The sequence below is a fragment of the Oncorhynchus gorbuscha genome, unplaced genomic scaffold (genome assembly GCF_021184085.1).
Source record: "Oncorhynchus gorbuscha isolate QuinsamMale2020 ecotype Even-year unplaced genomic scaffold, OgorEven_v1.0 Un_scaffold_3492, whole genome shotgun sequence".
In the NCBI taxonomy this organism is placed as follows: domain Eukaryota; kingdom Metazoa; phylum Chordata; class Actinopteri; order Salmoniformes; family Salmonidae; genus Oncorhynchus; species Oncorhynchus gorbuscha.
The window spans coordinates 10,001-30,660 of NW_025747713.1; the positions used below are offsets into that span (position 1 = coordinate 10,001).

The window sequence follows — 20,660 nt, forward strand, 5'->3', positions numbered from 1 at the left end:
ACAGGTGTGTATGGTTCACATAAGGAATACAGGTGTGTATGTTTCACATAAGGAATACAGGTGTGTGTGTTTCCTGGACATATGTTTCACATAAGCAATAACGGTGTGGAGGATCTATTCCCACTGATCTACTCGTCAGCCTGTTCTGGTGTAGGCGGGTGTTAGCTGCTGCTGCTAGCTTCTGCCCGTGTTGTGGCTGGTGTGTGTCTGTGTAGAGAGGTACAGGGAGTGTGTCTGTGTAGAGAGGTACAGTGTGTGTGTGTGTTTGTGTGTGGGGGTGTGTTTGTGTGTGTAGTGAGGTACAGTGTGTGTGTTTACTTGTGTAGTGCTGAGAAGGTGCCTGGAGCACATCGTGTTAGGAGTGTGCCGTGGCTAGTGTGTGTGTGTGTGTGTGTGTGTGTGTGTGTGTGTGTGTGTGTGTGTGTGTGTGTGTGTGTGTGTGTGTGTGTGTGTGTGTGTGTGTGTGTGTGTGTGTGTGTGTGTGTGTGTGTGTGTGTGTGTGTGTGTGTGTGTGTGTGTGTGTGTGTGTGTGTGTGTAGTTGTGTAACAAGGTGTCTGCAGCAACAGGGAAGCTGGAGGATGCTCATTAAACAGACAGGCAGCAGCCAGAATCAAGGCCTAATCAGGCTGATTGGAGAGCAGTGCTAAGGTGAACCCCATGGAGCCCACAGCAGGCTCAGAGAGAGAGAGAGGAGGTTTTATTACATTATTCCTTTATTAGTCAGTTACAAACCCCACTTCACTTTAACAGACTAGAAAGTTAGAACCAAGCCCCCCTCCTCGTCCGGGGTATGTAGAGCCCCCTCTGACGCCCCACACCACTAGAAAGTTAGAACCAAGCCCCCTCCTTGTCCGGGGTATGTAGAGCCCCTCTGACGCCCCACACCACTACAAAGTTAGAACCAAGCCCCCCTCCTCGTCCGGGATATATAGAGCCCCCTCTGACGCCCCACACCACTACAAAGTTAGAACCAAGCCCTCCTCCTCGTCCGGGGTATATAGAGCCCCCTCTGACACCCCACACCACTACAAAGTTAGAACCAAGCCCCCTCCTCGTCCGGGGTATGTAGAGCCTCCTCTGACGCCCCACGCCACTACAAAGTTAGAACCAAGCCCCCTCTTCGTCCGGGGTATGTAGAGCCCCTCTGACGCCCCCACACCACTACAAAGTTAGAACGAAGCCCCCTCCTCGTCCGGGGTATATAGAGCCCCCTCTGACGCCCCACACCACTACAAAGTTAGAACCAAGCCCCCCTCCTCGTCCGGGGTATGTAGAGCCCCCTCTGACGCCCCCACATCACTACAAAGTCCCCCAGATGGTTCCCCAGCCTCCCCCATATGGATGGTTCAGTATCAGCCGAGGCGGAACCAGGCCCAGCAGCACAGCTCTGAGCTCCGTAGCCCCTCCCCTACATCTCATGTTTCCTGGTCTTCCACACTGCCATTCTGGTCTGCCCCAACACCCCCCACAGAACAGACACCCCCTCCCCCATGGAACAGACACCCCTCCCCCACGGAACAGACACCTCCTCCTCACAGAACAGACACCTCCTCCTCACAGAACAGACACCCTCCCCACAGAACAGTCACCCCTCCCCACAGAACAGACACCCCCTCCTCACAGAACAGACAACCCCTCCCCACGGAACAGACACCCCCTCCCCACAGAACAGACACCCCCTCCCCACAGAACAGACACCCCCTCCCCACAGAACATACACCCCCCCTCCCCACAGAACAGACACCCCCTCCCCACAGAACAGACACCCCCTCCCCACAGAACAGACACCCCCTCCCCACAGAACAGACACCCCCCTCCCCACAGAACAGACACCCCCTCCCCACAGAACAGACACCCCCTCCCCTCCCCACAGAACAGACACCCCCTCCCCTCCCCACAGAACAGACACCCCCTCCCCACAGAACAGACACCCCCTCCTCACAGAACAGACACCCCCCTCCCCACAGAACAGACACCCCCTCCCCACAGAACAGACACCCCCTCCCCACAGAACAGACACCCCCTCCCCACAGAACAGACACCCCCTCCCCACAGAACAGTCACCCCCTCCCCACAGAACAGTCACCCCCCTCCTCACAGAACAGACACCCCCTCCTCACAGAACAGACACCCCCCTCCCCACAGAACAGTCACCCCCTCCCCACAGAACAGACACCCCCCTCCCCACAGAACAGTCACCCCCTCCCCACAGAACAGTCACCCCGCTCCCCACAGAACAGACACACCCCCTCCCCACAGAACAGACACCCCTCCACACAGAACATACACCCCCTCCCCCACAGAACAGACACCCCCTCCCCTCCCCACAGAACAGACACCCCTCCCCACAGAACATACACCCCCTCCCCACAGAACAGTCACCCCCTCCCCACAGAACAGACACCCCCTCCCCTCCCCACAGAACAGTCACCCCCTCCTCACAGAACAGACACCCCCCTCCCCACAGAACAGACACCCTCCCCACAGAACATAACCCCCTCCCCACAGAACAGACACCCCCTCCCCACAGAACAGACACCCCCTCCCCACAGAACAGACACCCCCTCCCCACAGAACAGACACCCCCTCCCCACAGAACAGACACCCCCTCCCCACAGAACAGACACCCCCTCCCCACAGAACAGACACCCCCTCCCCACAGAACAGACACCCCTCCCCACAGAACAGACACCCCCTCCCCACAGAACAGTCACCCCCTCCCCACAGAACAGACACCTCCTCCTCACAGAACAGACACCCCTCCCCACAGAACAGACACCCCCTCCTCACAGAACAGACAACCCCTCCCCCACGGAACAGACACCCCTCCCCACAGAACAGACACCCCCTCCCCACAGAACAGACACCCCCTCCCCACAGAACATACACCCCCTCCCCACAGAACAGACACCCCCTCCCCACAGAACAGACACCCCCTCCCCACAGAACAGACACCCCCTCCCCACAGAACAGACACCCCTCCCCACAGAACAGACACCCCCTCCCCACAGAACAGACACCCCCTCCCCACAGAACAGACACCCCCTCCCCACAGAACAGACACCCCCTCCCCACAGAACATACACCCCCTCCCCACAGAACAGACACCCCCTCCCCACAGAACAGACACCCCCTCCCCTCCCCACAGAACAGACACCCCCTCCCCACAGAACAGACACCCCCTCCCCACAGAACAGACACCCCCTCCTCACAGAACAGACACCCCCTCCCCACAGAACAGACACCCCCTCCCCACAGAACAGACACCCCTCCCCACACCCCTCCCCACAGAACAGACACCTCCCTCCCCACAGAACAGACACCCCTCCCCACAGAACAGACACCCCCTCCCCACAGAACAGACACCCCCTCCCCACAGAACAGACACCCCCTCCCCACAGAACAGACACCCCCTCCCCACAGAACAGACACCCCTCCCCACAGAACAGACACCCCCTCCCCACAGAACAGACACCCCACTCCCCACAGAACAGACACCTCCTCCTCACAGAACAGACACCTCCTCCTCACAGAACAGACACCCCCTCCCCACAGAACAGACACCTCCTCCTCACAGAACAGACACCTCCTCCTCACAGAACAGACACCCCTCCCCACAGAACAGTCACCCCCTCCCCAGAGAACAGACACCCCTCCTCACAGAACAGACAACCCCTCCCCCACGGAACAGACACCCCTCCCCACAGAACAGACACCCCCTCCCCACAGAACAGACACCCCCTCCCCAAGGAACATACACCCCCTCCCCACAGAACAGACACCCCCTCCCCACAGAACAGACACCCCCTCCCCACAGAACAGACACCCCTCCCCACAGAACAGACACCCCTCCCCACAGAACAGACACCCCCTCCCCACAGAACAGACACCCCCCTCCCCACAGAACAGACACCCCCTCCCCACAGAACAGACACCCCCTCCCCACAGAACAGACACCCCCCTCCCCACAGAACAGACACCCCCTCCGCACAGAACAGACACCCCCTCCCCTCCCCACAGAACAGACACCCTCCCCACAGAACAGACACCCCCTCCTCACAGAACAGACACCCTCCCCACAGAACAGTCACCCCCCTCCTCACAGAACAGACACCCCTCCCCACAGAACAGTCACCCCCTCCTCACAGAACAGACACCCCTCCCCACAGAACAGACACCCCCACTCCCCACAGAACAGACACCCCTCCTCACAGAACAGACACCCCCTCCCCACAGAACAGACACCCCCTCCTCACAGAACAGACACCCCCTCCCCACAGAACAGACACCCCCTCCCCACAGAACAGACACCCCCTCCCCACACCCTCCCCACAGAACAGACACCTCCCTCCCCACAGAACAGACACCCCCTCCCCACAGAACAGACACCCCCTCCCCACAGAACAGACACCCCCTCCCCACAGAACAGACACCCCCCTCCCCACAGAACAGACACCCCCTCCCCACAGAACAGACACCCCCTCCCCACAGAACAGACACCCCCTCCCCACAGAACAGACACCCCACTCCCCACAGAACAGACACCTCCTCCTCACAGAACAGACACCTCCTCCTCACAGAACAGACACCCCCTCCCCACAGAACAGACACCTCCTCCTCACAGAACAGACACCTCCTCCTCACAGAACAGACACCCCCTCCCCACAGAACAGTCACCCCTCCCCAGAGAACAGACACCCCTCCTCACAGAACAGACAACCCCTCCCCCACGGAACAGACACCCCCTCCCCACAGAACAGACACCCCCTCCTCACAGAACAGACACCCCCTCCCCACAGAACATACACCCCCCTCCCCACAGAACAGACACCCCCTCCCCACAGAACAGACACCCCCTCCCCACAGAACAGACACCCCCTCCCCACAGAACAGACACCCCCTCCCCACAGAACAGACACCCCCTCCCCACAGAACAGACACCCCCTCCCCACAGAACAGACACCCCCCTCCCCACAGAACAGACACCCCCTCCCCACAGAACAGACACCCCCTCCCCACAGAACAGACACCCCACTCCCCACAGAACAGACACCCCACTCCCCACAGAACAGACACCTCCTCCTCACAGAACAGACACCCCTCCCCACAGAACAGACACCTCCTCCTCACAGAACAGACACCTCCTCCTCACAGAACAGACACCCCCTCCCCACAGAACAGTCACCCCCTCCCCAGAGAACAGACACCCCCTCCTCACAGAACAGACAACCCCTCCCCCACGGAACAGACACCCCTCCCCACAGAACAGACACCCCCTCCCCACAGAACAGACACCCCCTCCCCACAGAACAGACACCCCCTCCCCACAGAACAGACACCCCCTCCCCACAGAACAGACACCCCCTCCCCACAGAACAGACACCCCCTCCCCACAGAACAGACACCCCCTCCCCACAGAACAGACACCCCCTCCCCACAGAACAGACACCCCCCTCCCCACAGAACAGACACCCCCTCCCCACAGAACAGACACCCCCTCCCCACAGAACAGACACCCCCTCCCCACAGAACAGACACCCCCCCTCCCACAGAACAGACACCCCCTCCCCTCCCCACAGAACAGACACCCCCTCCCCACAGAACAGACACCCCCTCCTCACAGAACAGACACCCCCTCCCCACAGAACAGTCACCCCCTCCTCACAGAACAGACACCCTCCCCACAGAACAGTCACCCCCTCCTCACAGAACAGACACCCCTCCCCACAGAACAGACACCCCCACTCCCCACAGAACAGACAACCCTCCCCACAGAACAGACACCCCCTCCCCACAGAACAGACACCCCCTCCCCAAAGAACAGTCACCCCCTCCCCACAGAACAGTCACCCCCCCTCCTCACAGAACAGACACCCCCTCCTCACAGAACAGACACCCCCTCCCCACAGAACAGTCACCCCCTCCCCACAGAACAGACACCCCCCCCCACAGAACAGTCACCCCCTCCCCACAGAACAGTCACCCCCTCCTCACAGAACAGACACCCCCTCCTCACAGAACAGACACCCCCTCCCTCCCCACAGAACAGTCACCCCCCTCCTCACAGAACAGACACCCCCTCCCCACAGAACAGTCACCCCCTCCTCACAGAACAGACCCTCCCCACAGAACAGACACCCCTCCCCCACAGAACAGTCACCCCCTCCCCCACAGAACAGACACCCCCTCCACCACGGAACAGACACCCCCTCCCCCACAGAACAGACACCCCCTCCCCCACGGAACAGACACCCCCTCCCCACGGAACAGACACCCCCTCCCCCACGGAACAGACACCCCCTCCCCCACGGAACAGACACCCCCTCCACCACGGAACAGACAACCCCTCCCCCACGGAACAGATACCCCCTCCACCACGGAACAGACAACCCCTCCCCACGGAACAGACACCCCCTCCACCACGGAACAGACACCCGCTCCTCACAGAACAGACACCCCTTCACAGAACAGACATCCCCTCCTCACAGAACAGACACCCCCTCCCCACAGAACAGACACCCCGTCCCCACAGAACAGACACCCCCTCCCCACAGAACAGACACCCCCTCCCCACAGAACAGTCCCCCTCTCCCCACAGAACAGACACCCCCTCCTCACAGAACAGGCACCCCCTCCTCACAAAACAGACACCCTCCCCACAGAACAGACCCCTCCCCACAGAACAGACACCCCCTCCCCACAGAACAGACACCCCCTCCCCACAGAACAGACACCCCCTCCCCACAGAACAGACACCCCCTCCTCACAGAACAGTCCCCCTCTCCCCACAGAACAGACACCCCCTCCCCACAGAACAGGCACCCCCTCCTCACAGAACAGACACCCCCTCCCCACAGAACAGACACCCCTCCCCACAGAACAGACACCCCCTCCCCACAGAACAGACACCCCCTCCCCACAGAACAGACACCCCCTCCCCACAGAACAGACACCCCCCTCCCCACAGAACAGACACCCCCTCCCCACAGAACAGACACCCCCTCCCCACAGAACAGTCCCCCTCTCCCCACAGAACAGACACCCCCTCCCCACAGAACAGGCACCCCCTCCTCACAGAACAGACACCCCCTCCCCACAGAACAGTCACCCCCTCCCCACAGAACAGACACCCCCTCCTCACAGAACAGACAACCCCTCCCCACGGAACAGACACCCCTCCCCACAGAACAGACACCCCCTCCCCCACAGAACAGACACCCTCCCCACAGAACATACACCCCCTCCCCACAGAACAGACACCCCTCCCCACAGAACAGACACCCCCTCCCCACAGAACAGACACCCCCTCCCCACAGAACAGACACCCCCTCCCCACAGAACAGACACCCCCTCCCCACAGAACAGACACCCCTCCCCACAGAACATACACCCCCTCCCCACAGAACAGACACCCCCTCCCCTCCCCACAGAACAGACACCCCCCCCCTCCCCACAGAACAGACACCCCCTCCTCACAGAACAGACACCCCCTCCCCACAGAACAGTCACCCCCTCCTCACAGAACAGACACCCCTCCCCACAGAACAGTCACCCCCCTCCTCACAGAACAGACACCCCCTCCCCACAGAACAGACACCCCCCTCCCCACAGAACAGTCCCCCCTCCTCACAGATGGATCATGGTCTGTATCTGTTAGCGATAGCCCTGTGAATAATCCTCCACTGTAGATCAGCAATACCCTTCTCTATGAGAGTCTTATACAGGGAGAGCCTCTCCTTCCCTCCCTCCCTCTCTCCCTCCTCTCCCTCGCTCCCTCCCCCCTCCTCTCCCTCGCTCCCTCCTTTCACTCCTCCTCTTCCTCCCTCCTCCCCTCACTCCTCTCCCTCCCTCCTCTCACTCCTCCACTCCCTCCCTCCCTCCCTCCTCTCTCACTCCCTCCCCTCCCTCCTCTCACCCCTCCTCTCACTCCTCCTCTCCCTCCCTTCCTCCTCCTCTCGCTCCCTCCTCTCCCTGGCTCCCTCCTCTTACTCACTCCTCTCACTCACTCCTTTTCCTCCCTCCTCCCCTCACTCCTCCCTCCCTCTTCTCACACCCTCCTCTCCTTCCCTCCTCTGCCTCCCTCCTCTCCCTCCCTCCTCCTCTCACTCCTCCTCTCCCTCCCTCCTCTCACTCCTCCACTCACTACTCTGATCAAAAAAGGACAGCAACCTCTCACCACACACGGTACCCTCACACAACCAACTCCAGAGACAGAGAGAGAGAGACTCTCTCCTTCCAGTGTTGTGATTGGCAGGCCTGTCAGTACAGGTGCCAATCAAAGGACAACAAGGAACCAAACCAAAAACAAGCCGACTGACATGATTGTAATTTTACTCCTCTGCTCAAGGATACCTAATGCTCCTACAGCAGAGTGGTGCAGTATGTTGGGATATGGTGCAGTATGGTACAGTATGTTGGTTATGGTACAGTATGGTGCAGTATGTTGGGTTATGGTGCAATATGGCACAGTATGTTGGGGATGGTACAGTATGGTGCATTATGTTGGGGTATGGTGCAATATGGTGGGGTATGGTGCAGTATGATGGGGTATGGTGCAGTATGTTGGTGTATGGTGCAGTATGGTGGGGTATGGTGCAGTATGTTACAGTATGGTGGGGTATGATGAGACATGTTGGGGTTTGGTGCAGTATGGTGGGGTATGGTGCAGTATGTTGGGGTATGGTGCAGTATGGTGGGGTATGGTGCAGTATGTTGGGGTATGGTGGGGTATGGTGCAATATGGTGCAGTATGGTGGGTATGGTGCAGTATGTTACAGTATGGTGCAGTATGATGAGACATGTTGGGGTTTGGTGCAGTATGGTGGGGTATGGTGCAGTATGTTGGGGTATGGTGCAGTATGTTACAGTATGGTGGGGTATGGTGCAGTATGTTGGGATTTGGTGCAGTATGGTGGGGTATGGTGCAGTATGATGGGCTATGGTGCAGTATGATGGGGTATGGTGCAGTATGGTGGGGTATAGTGCAGTATGGTGCAGTATGGTGGTTATGGTGCAGTATGTTACAGTATGGTGCAGTATGGTGGGGTATGATGAGGTATGGTGCAGTATGTTGGGGTACGGTGCAGTATGTTACAGTATGGTGCAGTATGGTGGGGTATGGTGCAGTATGGTGCAATATGGTGGGGTATGGTGCAGTATGTTTGGGTAGGGTGCAGTATGGTGGGGTATGTTGCAGTATGGTGGGGTATGGTGCAGTATGTTACAGTATGGTGCAGTATGATGGGGTGTGGTGCAGTATGGTGGGGTATGGTGCAGTATGGTGGGGTATGGTGCAGTATGTTACAGTATGGTGCAGTATGGTGGGGTATGGTGCAGTATGTTTGGGTAGGGTGCAGTATGGTGGGGTATGGTACAGTATGGAGCAGTATGGTGGGGTATGGTGCAGTATGTTGGGTATGGTGCAGTATGTTACAGTATGGTGCAGTATGTTACAGTATGGTGCAGTACGGGGCAGTATGTTACAGTATGGTGCAGTATGTTACAGTATGGTGCAGTATGTTGGGTATGGTTCAGTATATTACAGTATGGTGCAGTATGTTACAGTATGGTGCAGTATGTTACAGTATGGTGCAGTATGTTACAGTATGGTGCAGTATGGGGCAGTATGTTACAGTATGGTGCAGTATGTTACAGTATGGTGCAGTATGTTACAGTATGTTACAGTATGGTGCAGTATGTTACAGTATGTTACAGTATATTACAGTATGGTGCAGTATGTTACAGTATGGTGCAGTATGTTACAGTATATTACAGTATGGTGCAGTATGTTACAGTATATTACAGTATGGTGCAGTATGTTACAGTATGGTGCAGTATGTTACAGTATGTTACAGTATGGTGCAGTATGTTACAGTATGGTGCGGTATGTTACAGTATATTACAGTATGGTGCAGTATGTTACAGTATGGTGCAGTATGTTACAGTATGGTGCAGTATGTTACAGTATGTTACAGTATATTACAGTATGGTGCAGTATGTTACAGTATGGTGCAGTATGTTACAGTATGGTGCAGTATGGTGCAGTATATTACAGTATGGTGCAGTATGTTACAGTTTGGTGCAGTATGTTACAGTATATTACAGTATGGTGCAGTATGTTACAGTATGGTGCAGTATGTTACAGTATGGTGCAGTATGTTACAGTATGTTACAGTATATTACAGTATGGTGCAGTATATTACAGTATGGTGCAGTATGTTACAGTATGGTGCAGTATGTTACAGTATGTTACAGTATATTACAGTATGGTGCAGTATGGTGCAGTATGGTGCAGTATATTACAGTATGTTACAGTATATTACAGTATGGGGCAGTATGTTACAGTATATTACAGTATGGTGCAGTATGTTACAGTATATTACAGTATGGTGCAGTATGTTACAGTATGGTGCAGTATGTTACAGTATATTACAGTATGTTGCAGTATGTTACAGTATGGTGCAGTATGGTGCAGTATGTTACAGTATATTACAGTATGGTGCAGTATGTTACAGTATGTTACAGTATGGTGCAGTATGGTGCAGTATGTTACAGTATGGTGCAGTATGGTGCAGTATGGTACAGTATGGTGCAGTATGTTACAGTATGTTACAGTATGGTGCAGTATGTTACAGTATGGTGCAGTATGTTACAGTATGTTACAGTATGGTGCAGCATGGTGCAGTATGTTACAGTATGTTACAGTGTGTTACAGTATGGTGCAGTATGGTGCAGTATGTTACAGTATGTTACAGTATGGTGCAGTATGTTACAGTATGGTGCAGTATGTTACAGTATGGTGCAGTATGTTACAGTATGGTGCAGTATGGTGCAGTATGGTGCAGTATGTTACAGTATGTTACAGTATGGTGCAGTATGGTGCAGTATGGTGCAGTATGGGTACCAACTGAGGATAAGAAGGAACCAAACCAAAAACAGGCTTTAAATATTTGAAGACAAGTTTAAAGTTAGTTCCCCATTGGGACTTGAAATGTCTTATTCCATGTCTCGTCTCTTTATTTTGGGGGGCATTTGTAACTCCGCCCCCTCACTACAGTGTTTATGTAAAGTGGCAGTTGTGTTTGACAGTTGGTCTGAAGGGAGGAGGCTGAAACAGAGGGGGAACTGGCACAGGACTGTCAACCATTTTAACATGACACTATCAAGACATAGACATAAAGTTGAAGTCGGAAGTTTACATACACCTCAGCCAAATACATTTAAACTCAGTTTTTCACAATTCCTGACATTTAATCCTAGTAAAAAAACATCCCTGTTTTAGGTCAGTTAGGATCACCACTTTATTTTAAGAATGTGAAATGTCAGAATAATAGTAGAGATATGTCACGATTGTCGTAGGAACATTCAGACCAAAGCGCAGCGTGACATCGGTTGGACATATTTTATTGATAAGTGAAACGCACAAAAAACAATAACGCGACACGTGCTGCTCATGCAGTGCTCACAGGCACTGAAACGAGATCCCACAAAACACAGTAGGGAAATGGCTGCCTAAATATGATCCCCAATCAGAGACAACGCTAAACAGCTGCCTCTGATTGGAAACCATACCAGGCCAACGTAGAAATAAACACACTAGATCACCCACCCTAGTCACACCCCGACCTAAGCAAAATAGAGAATAAAAAGACTCTCTATGATCAGGGCGTGACAAGATAATGATTTATTTCAGCTTTTATTTTCACATTCCCAGTGGGTCAGAAGTTTACATACACTCAATTAGTATTTGATAGCATTGCCTTTAAATTGTTTAACTTGGGTCAAACGTTTCGGGTAGCCTTCCAGAAGCTTCCCACAATAAATTGGGTGAATTTTGGCCCATTCCTCCTGACAGAGCTGGTGTAACTGAGTCAGGTTTGTAGGCCTCCTTGCTCGCACACGCTTTTTCAGTTCTGCCCACAAATGTTCAATAGGATTGAGGTCAGGGCTTTGTGATGGCCCTCCAATACCTTGACTTTGTTGTCCTTTTTGCCACAACTTTGGAAGTATGATTGCGGTCATTGTCCATTTGGAAGAATCATTTGCGACCAAGCTTTAACATCCTGACTGATGTCTTGAGATGTTGCTTCAATATATCCACGTAATTTTCCTTTGTCATGATGACATCTATTTTGAGAAGTGCACCAGGCCCTCCTGCAGCAAAGCACCCCCACAACATGATGCTGCCACCTACGTTTTTTCTTACCCTCTCTCTGTCTCTCTCTCGTCTCTCCCTGTTTTTCTTACCCTCTCTCTTTCTCTCTCTCGTCTCTCCCTGTTTTTCTTACCCTCTCTCTTTCTCTCTCTCGTCTCTCCCTGTTTTTCTTACCCTCTCTCTTTCTCTCTCTCTCGTCTCTCCCTGTTTTTCTTACCCTCTCTCTTTCTCTCTCTCGTCTCTCCCTGTTTTTCTTACCCTCTCTCTGTCTCTCTCTCGTCTCTCCCTGTTTTTCTTACCCTCTCTCTTTCTCTCTCTCGTCTCTCCCTGTTTTTCTTACCCTCTCTCTTTCTCTCTCTCTCGTCTCTCCCTGTTTTTCTTACCCTCTCTCTTTCTCTCTCTCTCGTCTCTCCCTGTTTTTCTTACCCTCTCTCTTTCTCTCTCTCGTCTCTCCCTGTTTTTCTTACCCTCTCTCTTTCTCTCTCTCTCGTCTCTCCCTGTTTTTCTTACCCTCTCTCTTTCTCTCTCTCTCGTCTCTCCCTGTTTTTCTTACCCTCTTTCTCTCTCTCGTCTCTCCCTGTTTTTTCTTACCCTCTCTCTGTCTCTCTCTCGTCTCTCCCTGTTTTTTCTGTCTCTCTCTCTTTCTCATCTCTCTTTCTGTCTCCCTCTATTTCTCCCTCTCTGTCTTTCTCCCTCTATTTCTCCCTCTCTGTCTTTCTCCCTCTATTTCTCCCTCTCTGTCTTTCTCCCTCTCTTCTACCCTCTCTCTCACCTTGTCTCTCTTTCTCTCTCTGGCATTCAGACAGCTCCTCCTCAGACAGCTCCTCCTCTGTTACCTCTCCTTCCTTTCCGGACTGAGTCTCCTCAGACAGCTCCTCCTCTGTTACCTCTCCTTCCTTTCCGGACTGAGTCTCCTCACAGGTCTACAAGCTGTGCTGATGTTTTTGCATTTATGCACCACTTATCTCTTCCACCGGTGTGAGGCAGAGCAGAGAGCTCCGCTGCACAGTGCATACATATTCAACAACACAGTGTGTGTGTGTGTTTTTTTGCAGGCATGTACATCCCCAGCTGCGATGAGGACGGCTACTACAGGCAGCTGCAGTGTGACCAGAGCATGGGAGAGTGTTGGTGTGTCGACCAGCACGGAGGAGAAATTATGGGCTCTAGAATCCATGGCAACCCTGACTGTGGTAAGAGCTCTAGGGCTGTAGGGAAGAGCTTCTTGGTGGTTATACAATAACAAAAAGCAGGCATTGTGATTGGTTGAGACGCGTTCTAAGCCACGCTAAAAAAACAACTGTTTAGTATGGGTCAGCCTATGAGAAATGCCTGCGCATCCAGTGTCCCATCAACCATTTCATTAACTTGATGTCTACTGTAAAAAGCATCTAGACATGATATCCCCTTGCTTCTAGCCTAACATTTGGTTTGCAACAACAGGGGGGTTGTTAGCTTCTATAGGTTTGTACAGACGTTTCTGTTTGTCTCTGGACATTTGCAACATTGTTTCGATATCGAAATTGGATCTCCACTATCCTATTGAGAATGAATTAACGTGTCAGGATGAGACGGACATCTTTTATCGGCCAGTCGAAATCATGAACCAGCATATTTTTTTATGGATATATGCAAAGAAGTGTCAGTATAAAAACAAGGCAAACAACATGTTATTTTGTCTTCACTGTGTAACGTGACTGGAAGTTAGCCCTCGTTGGCTAGCTAGCAAGCAAGGGATAAGAGCCCTCGTTGGCTAGCTAGCAAGCAAGGGATAAGAGCCCTAGTTGGTTAGCTAGCAAGCAAGGGATAAGAGCCCTCGTTGGCTAGCTAGCAAGCAAGGGATAAGAGCCCTCGTTGGCTAGCTAGCAAGCAAGGGATAAGAGCCCTCGTTGGCTAGCTAGCAAGCAAGGGATAAGAGCGTTGCCAGCCAGTAAGGCAATGGAACATTTAGAACACAACTGGGTTGAGTCTGTAGACACAGAACAAAAAGACTTAATGACTGGGTCGTGTCCATAGATACAGAACAAAAAGACTTAACGACTGGGTCGTGTCCATAGATACAGAACAAAAAGACTTAACGACTGGGTCGTGTCCATAGATACAGAACAAAAAGACTTAACGACTGGGTCGTGTCCATAGATACAGAACAAAAAGACTTAACGACTGGGTTGTGTCCACAGATACAGAACAAAAAGACTGAACGACTGGGTCGCGTCTGTAGGTACAGAACAAAAAGACTTAACGACTGGGTCGCGTCTGTAGATACAGAACAAAAAGACTGAACGACTGGGTCGCGTCTGTAGATACAGAACAAAAAGACTGAACGACTGGGTCGCGTCTGTAGATACAGAACAAAAAGACTGAACGACTGGGTCGCGTCTCCGTCAACCTAACCAGAATGAAGCCAACCTTACTGAAGCATATATCACTCGTTGGCCAATCCTTCTGTTCTGGCACAGATCTACTATTCACTGGAATCCTCTCAGGATCCCTCACCCTTGACCCGTCCTCCTCTACTTTCTTCACTGCCTCCGCGTACGACACTGTCTGCACTACTCTGACTCAAAGCCACCTCAATCTGCCTCTCTCACAGCAGACACTTCCGATCCCCAGCATCATAGACACCCCTACAGTTAACACACACACCACTTTATCCACCGAAACGACACAATCCTCTTTCCCATTGCCCTCCTGCACACTTCCCACATCTTGGAATCTCCGTCCTTTACACCGCTGTGACATGGCCATAAACGTGGCACCTGAAACACTGCAGTGGATCCGGAACAGAAGCTCTAACAGGAGACCTGATATATCCTAACATGGCTTTGTTGGGTAGAGACTCTGACTCAAAACCAAGTGGAGGCTTCTGAGGGGAGAACGGCTCATAATGTCTGGAACAGAGCTAATGGAATGGCATCAAACACATGGAAACAAATGTATTTGATGCTATTCCACTCCAGCCATGACCACGAGCCCGTCCTCCCCAATTAAGGTGCCACCAACCTCCAGTGTTCAAAACTCAAAAGGACTGACGGTGACTCCTCTGTTGCACCATGCTCACCACCGGGTCTGCGTCGCACCAAACGACGAGCGTCACCAACACCAGGAATCTTCAACTTCAATTGTTCCACCTCCAAACCTAACGCTACCCCAGAAACCCTCCCTTTAATGGTGCCCTGTAACTAAGTGTAAAGCAAGATACAGGTCTTTCCCCAAGTTGCGTCGCACGGAGAGCCCTGCTCCCTATGATCTGAATAAACACAAACAAACATCACCAGTCCACTTCGGGTTACCTTCACCGGCTCAACAGCGCCCACCATCTTTTACACCCAACCTGAAACCACCCGTGAATCAGCCAAAAGGCCTGGTTCCGCTCTCACTCCCACTGGACCAAACTTGTCTTTATCAATAACCATGTCCATCAATGCAAGTCTCTGGCTCCGAGATCCTCACAACACCATCTACGCCTTTACCTCCAGGAGTGGAACTGGCGTCCGCCTCACTCTGTTTGAACTTGTCATCAGTCTTCCTCTTCATACCCTCTCCATTGTTATTGTTAGCTTCAATAGATTCAAACCTCCCTCAGTCTTCCTCTTCATACCCTCTCCATTGTTATTGTTAGCTTCAATAGACTCAAACCTCCCTCAGTCTTCCTCTTCATACCCTCTCCATTGTTATCGTTAGCTTCAATAGATTCAAACCTCCCTCAGTCTTCCTCTTCATACCCTCTCCATTGTTATTGTTAGCTTCAATAGATTCAAACCTCCCTGTCTTCCTCTTAATACCCTCTCCATTGTTATTGTTAGCTTCAATAGATTCAAACCTCCTGTCTTCCTCTTCATACCCTCTCCATTGTTATTGTTAGCTTCAATAGATTCAAACCTCTCTCAGTCTTCCTCTTCATACCCTCTCCATTGTTATTGTTAGCTTCAATAGATTCAAACCTCCCTGTCTTCCTCTTCATACCCTCTCCATTGTTATTGTTAGCTTCAATAGATTCAAACCTCCCTGTCTTCCTCTTCATACCCTCTCCATTGTTATTGTTAGCTTCAATAGATTCAAACCTCTCTCAGTCTTCCTCTTCATACCCTCTCCATTGTTATTGTTAGCTTCTATAGATTCAAACCTCCCTCAGTCTTCCTCTTCATACCCTCTCCATAGTTATTGTTAGCTTCGATAGATTCAAACCTCCCTCAGTCTTCCTCTCCATTGTTATTGCTAGTTTCAATAGATTCAAACCTCCCTCAGTCTTTTCAACCTCCTCTCACTTTCAAATCAAATCACATTTTATTGGTCACATGGTGAACAAATGTTATTGAGAGTGTAGTGTAGGGAAATGCTTTCCCTCCCTTTTTGTATTTATTAAGGATCCCCATTGGCTGTTGCCAAGGCAACAGCTACTCTTCCTGGGGCCCAAACACATTAAAGCACTTACATATAAAACATAATATAAAACAGTACATCATAAAACATTATCACACCACTACATATCTACAATACAAAATGTGTAATACCACCATACAACAATACTACAATGTACGTGTGTGTAGAGTGCGTGTGCTAGCGTGTGCGTGTGTCTGTATCTTTGTGTGTGTCTCTTTACAGTCCCCGCTGTTCCATAAGGTGTATTTTTACCTGCTTTTTAAAAATCTGATTCTACTGCTTGCATCAGTTACCTGATGTGGAATAGAGTTCCATGTAGTCATGGCTCTATGTAGTACTGTGTGCCTCCCATAGTCTGTTCTGGACTTGGGGACTGTGAAGAGACCTCTGCTGGCATGTCTTGTGGGGTATGCATGGGTGTCAGAGCTGTGTTCTAGTTTTTTAAACAGACAGCTCGGTTCATTCAGCTTGTCAACACTTTTTTCAAAAACAAGTAGTGATGAAGTCAATCTCTCCTCCACTTTGAACCAGGAGAGATTTACATGCATATCATTAATGTTAGCTCTCCGTGTACTTTTAAGGGCCAGCCGTGCTCCTCTGTTCTGAGACAATAGTAATTTTCCAAAGTCTCTCTTTGTGGCACCTGACCACACTGCTGAACAGTAGTCCAGGTGCGACAAAACTATGGCCTGTAGGACCAGCCTTGTTGATAGTGTTGTTAAGAAGCTCGCATCCGCTACAAGACCATGGTGCTTGCCTACGGAGCTGTGAGGGGAACGGCACCTCAGTACCTCCAGGCTCTGATCAGGCCCTACACCCAAACAAGGGCACTGCGTTCATCCACCTCTGGCCTGCTCGCCTCCCTACCACTGAGGAAGTACAGCTCCCGCTCAGCCCAGTCAAAACTGTTCGCTGCTCTGGCCCCCCAATGGTGGAACAAACTCCCTCACGACGCCAGGACAGCGGAGTCAATCACCACCTTCCGGAGACACCTGAAACCCCACCTCTTTAAGGAATACCTAGGATAGGATAAGTAATCCTTCTCACCCCCTTAAAAGATTTAGATGCACCATTGTAAAGTGGCTGTTCCACTGGATGTCATAAGGTGAATGCACCAATTTGTAAGTCGCTCTGGATAAGAGCGTCTGCTAAATGACTTAAATGTAAAGGTAGAAACTAGGGCCTGTAGGACCTGCCTTGTTGATAGTGTTGTTAAGAAGGTAGAAACTATGGCCTGTAGGACCTGCCTTGTTGATAGTGTTGTTAAGAAGGTAGAAACTAGGGCCTGTAGGACCTGCCTTGTTGATAGTGTTGTTAAGAAGGTAGAAACTATGGCCTGTAGGACCTGCCTTGTTGATAGTGTTGTTAAGAAGGTAGAAACTATGGCCTGTAGGACCTGCCTTGTTGATAGTGTTGTTAAGAAGGTAGAAACTAGGGCCTGTAGGACCTGCCTTGTTGATAGTGTTGTTAAGAAGGTAGAAACTAGGGCCTGTAGGACCTGCCTTGTTGATAGTGTTGTTAAGAAGGTAGAAACTAGGGCCTGTAGGACCTGCCTTGTTGATAGTGTTGTTAAGAAGGTAGAAACTAGGGCCTGTAGGACCTGCCTTGTTGATAGTGTTGTTAAGAAGGTAGAAACTATGGCCTGTAGGACCTGCCTGGTTGATAGTGTTGTGAAGAAGGTAGAAACTAGGGCCTGTAGGACCTACCTTGTTGATAGTGTTGTTAAGAAGGTAGAAACTAGGGCCTGTAGGACCTGCCTGGTTGATAGTGTTGTTAAGAAGGTAGAAACTAGGGCCTGTAGGACCTGCCTTGTTGATAGTGTTGTTAAGAAGGTAGAAACTAGGGCCTGTAGGACCTGCCTGGTTGATAGTGTTGTTAAGAAGGTAGAAACTAGGGCCTGTAGGACCTGCCTTGTTGATAGTGTTGTTAAGAAGGTAGAAACTAGGGCCTGTAGGACCTGCCTTGTTGATAGTGTTGTTAAGAAGGTAGAAACTAGGGCCTGTAGGACCTGCCTTGTTGATAGTGTTGTTAAGAAGGTAGAAACTAGGGCCTGTAGGACCTGCCTTGTTGATAGTGTTGTTAAGAAGGTAGAAACTATGGCCTGTAGGACCTGCCTTGTTGATAGTGTTGTTAAGAAGGTAGAAACTATGGCCTGTAGGACCTGCCTTGTTGATAGTGTTGTTAAGAAGGTAGAAACTAGGGCCTGTAGGACCTGCCTTGTTGATAGTGTTGTTAAGAAGGTAGAAACTAGGGCCTGTAGGACCTGCCTTGTTGATAGTGTTGTTAAGAAGGTAGAAACTAGGGCCTGTAGGACCTGCCTTGTTGATAGTGTTGTTAAGAAGGTAGAAACTAGGGCCTGTAGGACCTGCCTTGTTGATAGTGTTGTTAAGAAGGTAGAAACTATGGCCTGTAGGACCTGCCTGGTTGATAGTGTTGTGAAGAAGGTAGAAACTAGGGCCTGTAGGACCTGCCTTGTTGATAGTGTTGTTAAGAAGGTAGAAACTAGGACCTGTAGGACCTGCCTGGTTGATAGTGTTGTTAAGAAGGTAGAAACTAGGGCCTGTAGGACCTGCCTTGTTGATAGTGTTGTTAAGAAAAGGTAGAAACTAGGGCCTGTAGGACCTGCCTGGTTGATAGTGTTGTTAAGAAGGTAGAAACTAGGGCCTGTAGGACCTGCCTTGTTGATAGTGTTGTTAAGAAGGTAGAAACGGCCTGTAGGACCTGCCTTGTTGATAGTGTTGTTAAGAAGGTAGAAACTAGGGCCTGTAGGACCTGCCTTGTTGATAGTGTTGTTAAGAAGGTAGAAACTAGGGCCTGTAGGACCTGCCTTGTTGATAGTGTTGTTAAGAAGGTAGAAACTAGGGCCTGTAGGACCTGCCTTGTTGATAGTGTTGTTAAGAAGGTAGAAACTAGGGCCTGTAGGACCTGCCTTGTTGATAATGTTGTGAAGAAGGTAGAAACTAGGGCCTGTAGGACCTGCCTTGTTGATAGTGTTGTGAAGAAGGTAGAAACTAGGGCCTGTAGGACCTGCCTTGTTGATAGTGTTGTGAAGAAGGTAGAAACTAGGGCCTGTAGGACCTGCCTTGTTGATAGTGTTGTGAAGAAGGTAGAAACTAGGGCCTGTAGGACCTGTCTTGTTGATAGTGTTGTTAAGAAGGTAGAAACTAGGGCCTGTAGGACCTGCCTTGTTGATAGTGTTGTTAAGAAGGTAGAAACTAGGGCCTGTAGGACCTGCCTTGTTGATAAAATTGTATTGATCACATACACATGTTTAGCAGATGTTATTGCGGGTGCAGCGAAATGCATGTGTTTCTAGCTCCCAATAGTGCAGTAATATCTGACAAGTAATATCTAACAATTTCACAACAATACATACAAATTGAAAGTAAAGGAATGGAATTAAGAATATATACATATTTGGACAAGAAATGTCAGAATCTTAAGAGGAGCTCTTTATTATGGACAGACTTCTCCCCATTTTAGCTACTGTTGTATCATTATGTTTTGACCATGACGCTTTTAGTTTTGGAAATATTTAGGACTAATTTATTCCTTGCCACACATTCTGGACCAAACTGCAGCTCTTTGTTAAGTTTTGCTGTCATTTCTGTCGCTGTAGTAGCTGACGTGCATAGTGTTGAGTCATCCGCATACATAGACACACTGGCTTTACTCAAAGCCAGTAGCAGGTCATTAGTAAAGATTGAAAAAGTAAAGGGCCTAAACAGCTACCCTGGGGAATTCCTGATTCTAACTGGATGATATTTGAGAGGCTTCCATTAAAGAACACCCTCTGTGTTCTGTTGGACAAGTAACTCTTTATCCACATTATAGCAGAGGGTGTAAAGCCATAACACATACGTTTTTCCAGCAGCAGCAGACTAATGTCAAAAGCCGCACTGAAGTCTAACAAAACAACACCTACAATCTTTTTATCATCAATTTTTCCCAGCCAATCATCAGTCATTTGTGTAAGTGTTGTGCTTGTTGAATGTCCTTTCCTATAAGCGTGCTGAAAGTCTGTTGTCAATTTGTTCACTGTGAAATAGCATTGTATCTGGTCAAACAGCATTTTTTTCCCAGGAGTTTACTAAGGGTTGGTAACAGGCTGATTGGTCAGCT

The 20,660-nt window shown here is 50.8% G+C and overlaps 1 protein-coding gene across 1 annotated transcript in view; it reads left to right on the forward strand.

Annotated features, from left to right (window-relative positions):
* The window catches only part of LOC124027701 (testican-2-like), a gene marked incomplete at its 5' end in the record, with an annotated part of 35,228 nt that overhangs the window by 8,706 nt on the left and 5,862 nt on the right, over positions 1 to 20,660 (forward strand). Inside the window, one exon of the mRNA XM_046340071.1 lies at positions 13,211 to 13,348. Coding sequence (XP_046196027.1) covers positions 13,211 to 13,348 — 138 coding nt within the window. The remainder of the gene's footprint in view (positions 1 to 13,210; positions 13,349 to 20,660) is intronic.